The 13,227-nt window shown below is 41.3% G+C and overlaps 2 protein-coding genes across 3 annotated transcripts; one reads left to right on the top strand and one right to left on the bottom strand.

The window, feature by feature from the left end:
* The first annotated feature begins 231 nt into the window (after window positions 1-231).
* stt3a (STT3 oligosaccharyltransferase complex catalytic subunit A) lies at window positions 232-8,727 on the top strand. Its single transcript, XM_071461565.1, has 18 exons — window positions 232-344; window positions 1,163-1,283; window positions 1,379-1,439; window positions 1,535-1,656; window positions 1,818-1,963; window positions 2,634-2,724; window positions 2,811-2,917; window positions 3,002-3,166; window positions 3,368-3,548; window positions 3,706-3,861; window positions 3,989-4,080; window positions 4,242-4,397; window positions 5,504-5,692; window positions 5,845-5,961; window positions 6,040-6,142; window positions 6,538-6,726; window positions 7,066-7,181; window positions 8,348-8,727. Exons 2-18 carry the CDS (start codon window positions 1,196-1,198, stop codon window positions 8,384-8,386), a joined length of 2,118 nt encoding a protein of 705 aa, XP_071317666.1. The 5' UTR covers window positions 232-344; window positions 1,163-1,195; the 3' UTR covers window positions 8,387-8,727.
* A 652-nt stretch (window positions 8,728-9,379) lies between these two features.
* LOC139608093 (cytoskeleton-associated protein 2) lies at window positions 9,380-12,741 on the bottom strand. 2 transcript variants are annotated; one of them, XM_071461566.1, is made up of 7 exons: window positions 12,663-12,741; window positions 12,059-12,141; window positions 11,123-11,949; window positions 10,719-11,031; window positions 10,564-10,624; window positions 10,067-10,358; window positions 9,380-9,929 (listed from the first exon to the last, which is right to left on the bottom strand). In XM_071461566.1, the coding sequence occupies exons 2-7, from the start codon at window positions 12,101-12,103 to the stop codon at window positions 9,671-9,673; spliced, it is 1,797 nt and encodes a 598-aa protein (XP_071317667.1). In that variant the 5' UTR covers window positions 12,104-12,141; window positions 12,663-12,741; the 3' UTR covers window positions 9,380-9,670. The 2 variants fall into 2 exon arrangements, with proteins under 2 accessions (XP_071317667.1, XP_071317669.1); XM_071461568.1 differs by having other exon boundaries at window positions 9,517-9,929; window positions 12,668-12,736.
* Between the last annotated feature and the right edge of the window lie 486 nt (window positions 12,742-13,227).

Genomic DNA, 13,227 nt, shown 5'->3' with positions numbered 1-13,227 from the left:
AAAATATTATATTTTAGACTGCTGACCTAACTGCTCATGTCCCATTGTCATCTGGCTAATCACAGTTCACGTCTACTGTTTTTCCTTGGTGACATTTTCTTGTCGTAGTAGTTGTGAACCAGCAGGGGACGTGTTACCTTTTCTTACTAAGGACACGTCACTACACTACATCGACAAGGTAAGGACTGAAATTTGAAGGACAGCCAACTAACCAATCAGATTAATGTGGGTTTACTGTTGACTGACGCTCAACCAATAAACACGCACATTAGCGCGGCAGGGGCGGAACTAGCTCACGGTTAAGGTTGTGTGTGAAAAGTGTATGAGTAGCAGGACCGGAGCGGGTGAGTCTTACTGAACATTAAATAATAAACTTGTGAGCTCATTTAGGAGTAGCATTTTTTAATTTTAGGCTGTTCTCCTGCTGCAAAGTTTGAAGGTAGTATTCACTAAATAAGAGAAGAGACGCAGAGCTACGGTGTTCATTATACAGCAGCTAGCAGGTTAGCCTCGCTAGCTACTCACACACTTCTAGCTGGATGTAGGCAGCATCAGCACTAGCCGGCCTGATGCTGACTAGCTATACGATTCTGTCTAATCCGCAACAATGCGTGTGTTCATTTTAAATGCGCACATGGTGTGTGTTAATAGTCTGTTCACAAATACTAGCTGCTGTTGATTTCATGCAGGGCGATGTTGGAAAGGCTGGGAAGCTGTCAGTACTTCTAAGGCTCACTCTGATGGTGCTGCCTTCAAAGTTAGCGTTAATAAGAGCTTTGCTGAGCTTAATGGTTTGTGTATTGACTTTGCAAAATATACTTCTCAGTGTAAAATCTGAAAAAGATAGACACGAGTCCCTGCAGAAGTTTTCCAGAGTGGGTGCTTCCTGGTTCCTGACGCCACATCTTAGTGCGTGGCCTTATCTGGTTGGGCTGGACATGGAAGTTCACTCCTGCAAGAGCTGCAAGACTTTAATTTCTCCTATGAATATTCAGCTCGCTTGAAAAGATCTTGAAAACCTTTTTTCTCATTTAGCAGGGTTATTTATTTATTTATTTATTTATTTTAATGAAGCATATCTTGGTGTTGGAATTCAGAAGCCTCTGCTGTGATTTTCTCCACATTTGCCCCAGTCTTACAGTGTTTGTCTTCCTCCCATCAGGTAGTACGGTGAGCTGTCCCTAACCTCGCCAAAATGACCAAGCTGGGCTTCCTGCGTTTGTCCTATGAGAAACAGGACACGCTGCTGAAGCTGCTCATCCTGTCTATGGCTGCTGTCCTCTGTGAGTCCATTATTTCCTGTACACACCAGTGTTGTCTCCTTAATACTTAGAAACAAACATTTGGATTGACTGTGACATTTTTTCTTTATCTTCAGCATTCTCCACCAGACTCTTTTCTGTCTTGAGGTTTGAAAGTGTCATCCATGAGTTTGATCCGTAAGTGCTGCTTGTGTCAGACTTATGTTCAATGATTTTTAGATGATGTTCTTCCTTAAAGTAACGTCTCACTGTCACCTTTATCTCACCCTCAGGTACTTCAACTACCGTACCACCCGCTTCCTGGCAGAAGAAGGATTTTATAAGTTTCACAACTGGTTTGATGACAGGGCATGGTATCCTCTGGGGAGGATCATTGGTGGCACCATCTATCCAGGTAGGAATCAGACAGAATCATCAATCATTATCATTTTTCTGGATTTTTTGATATCAGTTACAAAAGTTCAAGTGTTATATGAGGTTCAGAGGAGAGATGTCAGTGAGCCAAAGCTAACTTGAACATATCTCATGTTTTCTCCCTCTCTTCTCCCTCACCAGGACTGATGATTACGTCTGCCGTCCTGTATCACGTTCTACATTTTTTCCACATCACCATTGACATCCGTAACGTATGTGTCTTCCTGGCTCCCTTGTTCTCCTCCTTCACGGCCATAGTCACCTACCACTTCACCAAGGAACTGAAGGTAAAACATAACAAGATACACAATAAAATACTTAAGTTAGGGTTATGAACTATTAATAAAAGACAATGCTGGTTTTCCTCTGGGGGTACTTCAGTGATTTTTAGCTTTGCACATTGAAATTAATGACTCATAAGAGTCAGATGGGGAGGGGGGTGGGCGCAGATTGGTCATTATCAAATCAGCAGAGATATCCAGCCCGTGGTTACTGGTATTTGTCAAGCTTGAAAAACACTGGATCCTACAATTCCCAGAATTGCAACCCAATAGTGTCTTTCATTAGATTCTCATTGGCTGGTAAATACCCTCATCTTTTAAACTCTACGCCACCAATTTGTAACCCAGATTTTCTGTTGAAAACTTAAAGTGATGCAGGATAACTCAGGTGACATAATCGGGATTATTTTCTCAGAGTTTGAGAGCTCCCTTCACAGCCACTTATGACTTAATATAACTAACATAGGGTCGGTGATTATCCTTGTGACAAGTTAACTGATATTTATGTGTATTTAAAGAGTAAAAGAATTTAAAGAGCCCCTTTAAAATCCTATTAGTAGCATCACTGGAGGGTATGCCAGGTAGATGAGGACTGTTTTCTGTTGAGTTTAGTGAGATTTATATTTTTTTATTGACTATAAACGTACTTCAACTAAGCAGTCGTTTGTCTCTGTAGGATGCAGGTGCTGGGCTCCTGGCTGCTGCCATGATTGCAGTGGTGCCCGGTTACATCTCTCGTTCCGTTGCTGGCTCCTATGATAATGAAGGTACCTGCGTGTTGTGCATAACATTGGTATTTAAAGAATATCTCTCAAGGATTGTTAATCAAATCCCTCTGTGCTGTCCTACTTAGGCATTGCAATCTTCTGCATGCTGCTGACCTATTACATGTGGATCAAGGCTGTTAAAACAGGTTCAGTGTACTGGTCGTCCATGTGTGCGCTGGCCTACTTCTATATGGTGAGGAGATCTAAAAATTGACATATTTCACTGAATTAATTCATAGTTTGCAGGGATCATAACAAGGTATTTGTGTGTATGTAGGTTTCCTCCTGGGGTGGCTACGTGTTCCTGATCAACCTTATCCCTCTCCACGTCCTGGTGCTGATGCTCACTGGCCGCTTCTCTCACCGCATATATGTAGCTTACTGCACAGTCTACTGCCTGGGCACCATCCTCTCCATGCAGATCTCTTTTGTTGGTTTCCAGGTAAGGTGAAAATGTTGCATCAGGACTCTGGATCTTTGCTTGCAGAACATCTTCAAAGTGTCCAGAAAAGAAAAAAATATGCCTCACTTGTCAATGTCAAACTATCATCAAGGCCAAAGACGACAGAAAGTCATTGTCATATGATAGGGCAAAGAGGTTTCACGTAGGTCACCTCTCTGTCTCTCCTCTCTCACACACCAGCCGGTGCAGTCATCAGAGCACATGGCAGCCTTCGGTATGTTTGGCTTGTGCCAGATTCATGCCTTTGTGGACTACCTGCGCAGCAAACTGAATGCCCAGCAATTTGAGGTGTTGTTCAAGAGCGTCATCTCCCTGGTGGGCTTCATCCTGCTGTCTGTGGGCACTGTTCTCATGCTGACAGGTAAGAGGAGCAACATGGTACACCAGTAGATAATTTGGCAGATGGTTGACAGAAATGTTTAAAATGTTTTTCTTCTATCTTCTCTGCTTTTTTTGAGAAACTGATTTTAAGTTATTTTGCTTTGGGCTGTGAATGACCTAAAAAGTATTTCCCTCAGGTAAGATCTCTCCTTGGACTGGTCGATTCTACTCCCTACTGGACCCCTCCTACGCCAAGAACAACATCCCCATCATCGCTTCAGTCTCTGAGCACCAGCCCACCACCTGGTCCTCCTACTACTTTGACCTCCAGCTGCTTGTCTTCATGTTCCCAGGCTAGTAATCACACAGTAGTGTGGGGTTTATACTGTATGATCGCTCTGTCTTGGATACAAATGAAGCACACGGCTCACTCTATGCTTGTTAGGTTTTGACTGACAGTTACCTTTGCTTTCCTTACAGTTGGTCTTTACTATTGTTTCAACAACCTGTCGGATGCCAGGATCTTCATCATCATGTATGGAGTGACCAGCATGTACTTCTCTGCTGTCATGGTGCGTCCCGTACAGAGCCGCAGATGTAACTCAAAGGACTCATCAGAGCCATTCATTTATTTGTGTTAGGTGTTTGTCAATGGAAAAACACAGGACTGTGATTATGCATCTTCTACATATGTACCATGACTTAATGAGCTTCTTGTTTGTTGCCTCCTCAGGTGCGTCTCATGTTGGTGCTGGCTCCTGTCATGTGCATCCTGTCAGGCATCGGTGTGTCCCAGGTGCTAACCACTTACATGAAGAATCTGGATGTGAGCCGGCCAGACAAGAAGAGCAAGAAGCAGCAGGACTCCACCTACCCCATCAAAAACGAGGTAGGAAGTCTGAGAGACTGGGTCAGAGTGCTGTTGTAGCTGTAGGGTGGTGTTGTTTTGTATACCATGCACACGTTTTGGCATAAAACATAATTAAATTCAAACTGGTTGAACCTCCTCATTTTGATTCAGTGGGAGGCACAATCATTGACAGTACTGGTGCTACTATTAAGCCACATAAAAAAACTCCTGCCTATTTCAGGTAATGGCCATAGTTATGACCTCTACCACATCTCACTTTTTTTTCTTTTTTAATAGATCTTACATATAGATAGGTATCCAGTCAGGATTTCAATTTAATAATTAGCAGTGTGTCCTCAGGCATTTTGAAAAATACATGTTGAAAGATGTTGTATAAAGCGACATGTAGCGTTTTGAGTATTAAAATATGGTTTCAACTACCATAGATATTTCATTCTGTTTTTAGTGGTGGAGATTTAGTTTTTTGGTACTTGATTATTTCTATATTCAGCTACTTGATACTTATACTCCACTACATTTCAGGGGGAAATATTTAACTTTACACTCAACTACATTTAGTTGATAACTTTAATCACATTAAACATTTAACCAGTGGCTCCCAACCTTTTGGTTTGTGACCACTCGACATGTTTCAGGTGTCTAAGCAGTTCCAAACAGACATTTCTCCTGAAACTTCTCAGATGGCTTCATTTAAATAATTCTTCAAGAATAAATGGTAAAATCATAAAATCATCAAATATATCATAGAAAAAAGCAAAGATTAGAGAAAAGTCTCACAACCCCTTACATTTACCCCTTGTTGGGGGGCCCAACCCCCAGGTTGGGAACCACTAGACTAAACTTCCTAAGTAGGATTTCAAATACAGGACTCTCACATGTAATGGACTGTGGTATTTTCACTAAATTAAAGGAACTGGATATTTCTTTCGCCTGTTTCTTGTTTATGGAAGTTGAAAATCTCTTGTAAAGATGTGGTGAACTAATTGTACTCATAAAATACAGTCACATTTCAATTAAATGAAGCATGGCATTTTTTTCTGACCATTTTTTACTTCAGTGTCAGAATAAAAGCAGACATACAGAAGATTAAACCCTGAGGACATCCTGTGTTTTATAATTGCCAGGTTGCCAGTGGGATGATTCTGGTCATGGCCTTCTTCCTCATCACATACACCTTCCACTCTACCTGGGTGACCAGCGAAGCCTACTCCTCTCCCTCGATTGTCTTGTCGGCCCGTGGAGGTGACGGCAGCCGCATCATCTTCGATGACTTCAGAGAGGCCTACTACTGGCTCCGCCACAACACTCCTGAGGTCAGTCATACTCAGAGAATCAAAGAACAAGTCAGTCATTACATCAGGATGCTGAGTTTTCTGAACTATATAGAGATTGTTGAGTTAAGTACAGTCTTAGCCAATGTGTCAAATTGCTTCCATTCAAATACTATGTGATTTTGTGTTTCCAGGATGCCAAAGTCATGTCATGGTGGGATTATGGCTATCAGATAACAGCCATGGCTAATCGAACCATTCTAGTGGACAACAACACGTGGAACAACACTCACATCTCCAGAGTTGGACAGGTGAGTTGGGGTAACCTACAGGGTACTCATGTTTATAAAGTGCTGCTGTGTTGACCGGGGCTGCTGTTTGCTCTGTAGGCCATGGCATCCACAGAAGAGAGAGCCTATGAGATCATGAGGGAGCTGGATGTCAGTTATGTCCTGGTCATCTTTGGAGGACTGACAGGCTATTCCTCAGATGGTACGTACCAAGTATCAGTTGATCAGTACAACACTACAGCAATTTAAATATCCACATTTACAGACTCATTCCTACCACAAATAAAAGTTTTACCAGACACCCTCAGTAATAGCATTTCTCCCATGTGATAATGTGTATAGACAGGTGTAAATTACTCATCTTGGGTGGTACATTTGTTTTTAGATTTGACATTTTGAATAAAAACAATTGAAAAGGATACAAAGGAAAAGAAAATAAAGAAAAATTATACAGCCTCAGCTGTATAAACTCTTCCTCATGTGTTATTTCCACCACACCACCTCCATTGCTTTTTAGCCCCCTTTCTTAGATGTAACATAATATTTTCAAAGGTATTTTCTATGAGCATCTGTGTAACCAGTCTCTGTCCATCACAGACATCAATAAATTTCTGTGGATGGTCCGAATTGGGGGAAGCACAGACACAGGCAAACACATCAAGGAGCACGACTACTACACTCCCACCGGAGAGTTCAGAGTGGACCGCGAGGGCTCGCCTGTCCTGCTCAACTGCCTCATGTACAAGATGTGCTACTACCGCTTCGGCCAGGTCTACACAGAGGCCAGTGAGTAACTCTACAGCCTGGTGTGATCAGTTTGTCACAGTGTATTAGCCAGTTTGTCCTTGAGAATGACCCATGTGGAGGCATTTTTGAAAGGAGTGTTAGCTGATGAGTGCAGCTCCTTTGTTTATATGATAGACTGTACTTTAGTCATAGTTAGACATAACTGTTGACTAAAACCAAGCATGACTGTAAACAACTAGTGAAAACTACTGTGCCAAAACCTGTAGACATCAGCTGCTGACTGCACAAGGACGAGTAATGCATAAATAAACGTTTTGTTTTGTTTTGTTTTTGTTTTTTTAACTCTAATTCTGATGATCTTGATGATCTTCTCTGCAGAGCGCCCACCTGGTTATGACAGAGTGAGGAACGCTGAGATTGGGAACAAAGACTTTGAACTGGATGTGTTGGAGGAGGCCTACACAACAGAGCACTGGCTGGTTAGGATATACAAGGTAAACTGTTAACTTTCCTTCTTTGGCATGTCGCACAGATCTATAATTTTAAGAAATCACATAGTTAAAGGTGTTATAGTTAAAGGTGGACTATGCAGGATTTGTCAGCTGCAGTTTGGAAACACACCATTCAAAGTTGGCACCTCCACCCAGAGAGAGAGCAGCAGTGGTCGAGCAAGCTAGAGGGTGAATGAAGAGAGAGAACAAAGCAATGCATCAGAGAAATAAAATATTATTTAGTTTCACACTAGTTACACCTTAAAGCATAAATAAACCACTTCCTCACAAACCTCTCTGCTCTACGTGTGTGTGTGTGTGTGTGTGTGTGTGTGTGTGGCTCATCCCTGCCCTCAGTCAAACAGATGCACAGACCTGCAGCCCTTCATACATCCATGATAGACAGAGCAGAGGAGAGAGATGGTGACAGTGATGTAACCTGGTTGCTACACACCCTACACGCTGTCATTAGCCACACCCGTTGCCCAGAGACTGCAGCCCAGAAAAATCCTGAACACAGCAAAGTAATAAAAAATAATAAAATCTAGGAAGAGGGCAGGTTCTCTGTGGAAACATACACTGCTACACACCTAATCACTGACTTCATGAGTCTATACATTGTTTTTAAGGAAACTCCTGCACAATATCCTTTTAAGTAGACATGACAGATAGGACGTAGAAACAACTCATGAAATTACATTTCTTTATAAACTAAATTTAGGATTAGAGCTGCAATAATTAGTCAATTCATCAATAAACCCAACTACAAAACTAACCAACTATTTTATTATGGTAATGATTAATCATTGAGGTAATTCTTCAAGCAAAAATATCAGTTGACAGTTGCAGGGTCTGAAATGTTAGAATTTGCTGCTGTCCTTGGTGTCTTAACATTATAGTCAAATAAATATCTGAAGGTTTTAAAGTGCTGGTTTGAAGCCAAATGAAAACTGTTAAATAATCAGAAAATTTGAACATTATTCAGTTATGAAAATAACAGTTGTAGCTTTCACTGGAATGCATTTAAAAACAGATCATGATAGATTAGTTGAAGTTGACTTGTCCACTATGCTACTAAAGAACATGTCTGTATACAAAAGAATAGCATGAACTTTGGAAGATATATTTCAACTGAACCATCTAACCTAGACCTGTACTCCATCTTCTAGGTGAAAGATCTGGACAACCGGGGTCTTTCAAGAACATAAAACCCTCAGCAGTGAAAACAGCCTTTTAGCGCACAGCACTGAACACCTTCCCCTGTGGTCTGCAGATGAGTGGATGGGAAAAGAGTACTTTTTATACTTTTTGTTTTGGGGAAGAAAATTGCATTAGAGATTTTTTTTTGTTTTTGTTTTTTTTGTGGATGATTTTTTTTTATTTTGTTATAATGAAATGTCTCATCTGGGATCAGAGGAAGCTGGTGTCAACACATCCAGTCTGATGTCAGGAGTTTGCCATGAAGTGGTCAAAACAAAGCAGTGTTCATTTATGAGCACCTTGGATTTTTACAATGTGGTCAATTAAAGTGGGGATAAACATGAAAAAACTGCTTTGTCTCTTTTTTCCTCTCACAAAATGCACAGAATAAAAACAGTAACATCATCTAGAGACAGAGTGCTACATTACATGCTACAAGTCATGTGTTGTAGAAAATCTGAACCTCACCCCTCAGAATTGAGGTCAGTGTTGGGCAGTAGTGAACTATATGTAATTAAGTAGTTTAACTATATGGTGCAGTAACTTGCTGGTAGTTCAGATACATTTATGTTGTGCATAGTGACCGTAAGTCGAGAAATTACTTTGCCATTTTTGTGTAGTTAACTACTGAAACTACAATTCTGGGCCATAACAGGAAATTATTTTGTATTTTACTATTGATTCCTTCATAGCTGTAATTCTGATTTCTACCTAGCGTACCTTTGCTGTCATTCAACTTCTTCCACTTTAAGGTAATTGGTAGCTTACAGCAAAGTAGCTTCTCTAACACTGATTAAGGTCAACTCTATTTTTGTTCATTGAGGAAATGTATCATCATGCAGCGGCCCTTTTCGCCCCACTTGCTCCCTGAAAGACTCAGCTGCAGTATGTGGTAGGAGGCTGCTGGTTTTCACAATAGAGCTTCACCTCTTGGCATTAGCACAGTTTGTTTATGTCCAGTACATAGGTTGTATAATAAAGACTATCAAAGCACAACTGTCTAAGATAAGGCAATACTCTTTTATTGTAGTGCATTTGGCAATACATGTCTTACCATTAAAATGAACAGTGTTAGGAGAAAGTTTATATAATACATTCAGAACAGAAAATAACTAGACAGGAATTGTATGATCTCTCCACAATACAATAAAATGACTTAAAATAGCGGTTAAAATTCTTTGAACAGAAGAAGATTAGTATAACCATCTTAATAAAGTGTCCATTACTCCCTGTCACATAATTCTCAAGGTTTTTTTTTTTTCTTTAAACCACCACAGATGTACAGAGCTCCTTTACAGTCTGGGCGTGTCTGGCAGCTCTTCTAGAAGTGCAGGGTTTTTTCTGTAAATATAGGCATTGGGATCATCATCCATCTTCACCAGCTCTGCCAGTGACGACACACAGGGATCATGATCCACCAGCATCGTTGGCAGGTGGGAGGATTTGCGCTGGATACGGCAGGAACGACGCACTGGTGTCAGAAACTTAAGATCTTTGATGTTGCTCTTTCTCCGAGATGTACTGGCCTTGCCTTCAATTGTCTTCTTGACACTACACAAGAAAGATATTTGAAGGGGAAAAAACAAATACTGAATTACAAGTGAAACTGAATTCCTTATTGGCCATTAAATTAATGGCAGAAAAATGAAACACTTGATTTTAAGGATTATGCAAAAGAAAAGCCTCACCTTTGCAGGTATGGAGTCGTCTTTACACTATATTTTACTACTGAGGCGTCCTCCACTGGTGGCGTGGTCTCTATCACATCTTCATCATCATCATCGTCACTTTCTACTTCCTCAGCATCATCTGTATCCACTTTGTCCTCTTCACTTTTTTCTGCTTCATTCTTCACTTGCTCAACCTTCACCTGCTCACAAACGTCCTGCAGAATTTCATTCACCGCCTCTTTTGTGCATTCAGTCCTTTGGTTGCTGCTCACCATCTCAATGTTACACTCATCTGACACCTGTGAGAGTTCTTTCAGATACAGAAGTAACAAGTTCAACAGGAAGCATCTGTATAGAGTGCAGCCAGAATAATTTAATTATTCACCTTTAGACCAGAAATGCCAGTGAGCTGGGTAGATTGATTATTATTATTTTAGGAACTGACCTTATACCACTGAATTTACCAAATGCAACACTCAAAACAAATCATAGTGGACACACAGAGCTGAACTTACCATCGCTGCACCTGGAGGGTGTTTCCATGGCCTCCAAAGCATTACACAGGTTCACAACAACCTGTCAAAATGAAATGAGAAGCACCAGGTTTATCACTGTGGAGGGTATTATTTTTAATGCAGCTAAAACCACAACAGTAACTGTGTTTCCTTACATCATCCACTCCGTCCTGTGGGTCAACATCAGAGTTTTCGAGGAGCTCCAGAGTGGTGTTAATGATCACTGGAGTTTGGTTGTATGTTGCTAACTCTGCTCCCTGTGTATCTGCACAGGTAGCAGCAGTGGAGTCTGGCTTATGTGCTTCCAGACTGGGTTCAGATTCGCACTGTGCAGCAGGCAGTGGCTCAACATGAGAATGGGATTTGAGATCAGCTTTGGAGACTTTCATTTTTGGGGGTAGTGTTGTGGTCATGGCTGGTCTCTTGAAAGTCTTGCCCTTGGAAGCCTGCCACGCAGCCAGTTTAGCTCTGCAGACAAAACAGAAAAACATTTTTTGAACTTTTCTGATGTACAAGGAAACCATCAAATGTGTCTGTGTAAAAAACAATAAAATGTTACCTTCTTTCCTCAGCAGTCTCCATGGAAAATCTGTACTGGCTGAGGGTGCTTGAGACAGAAGGCTTGTTGACCCTCTTGTCTGTCACTGGAATCTTTGGCTTAGAGTTCTGAGTCCCACTTCCCTTGGTGGGGGCCACAGAAGTGTTTCTGGAGCTGGTCCTGGTTAGTGTTGCAGGGACGGTTCTGGTAGGAGGGCGAGCAGAGTAGAATCCAACAGGAGCGCGGCTGGTGACAGCAGGTTTGGACACCTGAGCAGGTCTACTGACCACTGACTTGGACATTGTTGGTGCAGGTTTTTGTGTGCCATGTCTAGGCAGGTCAGCAACAGATTTTGACCTGATTTTCATTGCATTTCCAACCCTTTGGCTCTCTGTTTTGGGTGCTGATGGTTTGGAATCTACCCCGTCCACACTGGCACTTGACTTCCAAATGGATCCAATTTTTGACTGTATGATCTTGCCTTTGTACATGCCAGGGGCAGATTTGGATGACTGCACAGCAGCTGGTGGCTTTGGAGCCTCTGCAACAATTTTTTTGTGTTTCACCGCCTGTTCTGCGTGGAAGGCCCGGCTATATGTTTGTCGCTGCTTGACGTCTGAAGCAGCAGCAGCTCCTTTCCCATCTTTCGGCAGGGTTTTTACCTTTTTTAGAGCCTCACCAGACGTTGGCCTTGTGTCCAGCTGTTTGGTCTTGGCTTTAAGAGGACCATCTTTTACCAACGTCTCTTCTTTTTGATTGCTCTTCAGGTGGAATGGAGCAAGAGATGTTTTATCTCTTTTGATGAAGGACTCGCTTCCATGTGCAGGCTGAGCATTCTCCTTGTTTCCCTAATACAATCAAAACAATTAGACTATTGTTTAGGCGAGGGAAGCTGAATGTTACTTGAAATTCAACACAATAAAGCATTCCATGTGATGTTCATTAACATTAACTTACTTTCTTATCGATATGGTTTCGTCTTGAAACTGCGACGTTGTCCATTGTGTAGCGCCAAAAAACGGTTTAATCAATGGTGATTTCTGGAAGGTGTGCAATTCAAGAAATACGATTAAACTATACATATTAATAAACAAGGCAATTACATAATTTAGTATGCTGGGATTAAACTGGCTATAGTCTACACGTAAAGTCTTCTCATGTCTGTAAGAGTTTAAATTATGCTTCCCCCTAAAGTCCCACACAGTCAAAACTTAACGATTTCATAGCAAGTATTGTCAGTTTTCAAGCAAGCACTGCAAGTATAATAACACATACTTTTTATCTACTTTCGTGTGAAGTTTGCATATATTAAGCTTACATTATGTTTATCGAAAAACAAACATTACTGTCAGCTCCTGTTAGAGACAGTTCATTCATGTGGCAGCGGAGCGTTGACGTGGTTTCCACAAGCTAACGTCAGGTGATGTGAAGGATAAAAATTTAACAACGGTAGTTAGCGGCGTGAAATATTAGCCGCAATTCTGTGGTAGCGCACTGACTGTAACTACACCTACAGTATATTCAAGTAAAGCTAACGACAGACATTACATCATTAACTTACCCTACCGTGGTGTTCCTCGGATAACGAGAGGAGAAGAAGCCCCTCCACAGCTCTGAAGCAAAACACGCCGTTTGTTTCCCTGAGGAAAAAAACATTCGATTTGACTTGGCGCTCTTGCGTTCCAATTGGTCACTCTGGTATCGCGAGAGGCAAAAATTAACCAATAGAATGTCAAACTGAGAACGAGAGTTGAGGAACAGGAGCTTCATTCTTTCGTCCCACAAGTTTTTTTAAATTTCTGTTCAAATGTTTGAACCCAAATAGGATTCCACTAGTACTGGTCCGTACAAACAGCTACGCCCGAAGTATTACAGCCCTACGGCGGCCGGTGTAAACAAACAGCAGGTGGTGATCGTCATCAGGGACAAAAGGTTGACAAAAGCAGTTATATTCAGCAACCATCACAGTTAACATTACATTGCTATAATAAAAAATAAATAAATAAATAAATAATATCAATACAAGTAGAAACATGCAAATACTCGTGTTTCATTATTAATTGTCATCATATTCCCCATAACAGTCATAATGATAATTACAGCATGACGTGAATATGCATCGCAAC

The sequence above is a fragment of the Trachinotus anak genome, unplaced genomic scaffold (assembly GCF_046630095.1).
Source record: "Trachinotus anak isolate AG129_WGS33_773 ecotype Australia unplaced genomic scaffold, CSIRO_AGI_Tana_v1 ptg000024l, whole genome shotgun sequence".
Taxonomy (NCBI): Eukaryota; Metazoa; Chordata; class Actinopteri; order Carangiformes; family Carangidae; genus Trachinotus; species Trachinotus anak.
The sequence above is the reverse complement of the archived record's forward strand: the minus strand, read 5'-3'. Positions and strand labels throughout refer to the sequence as shown.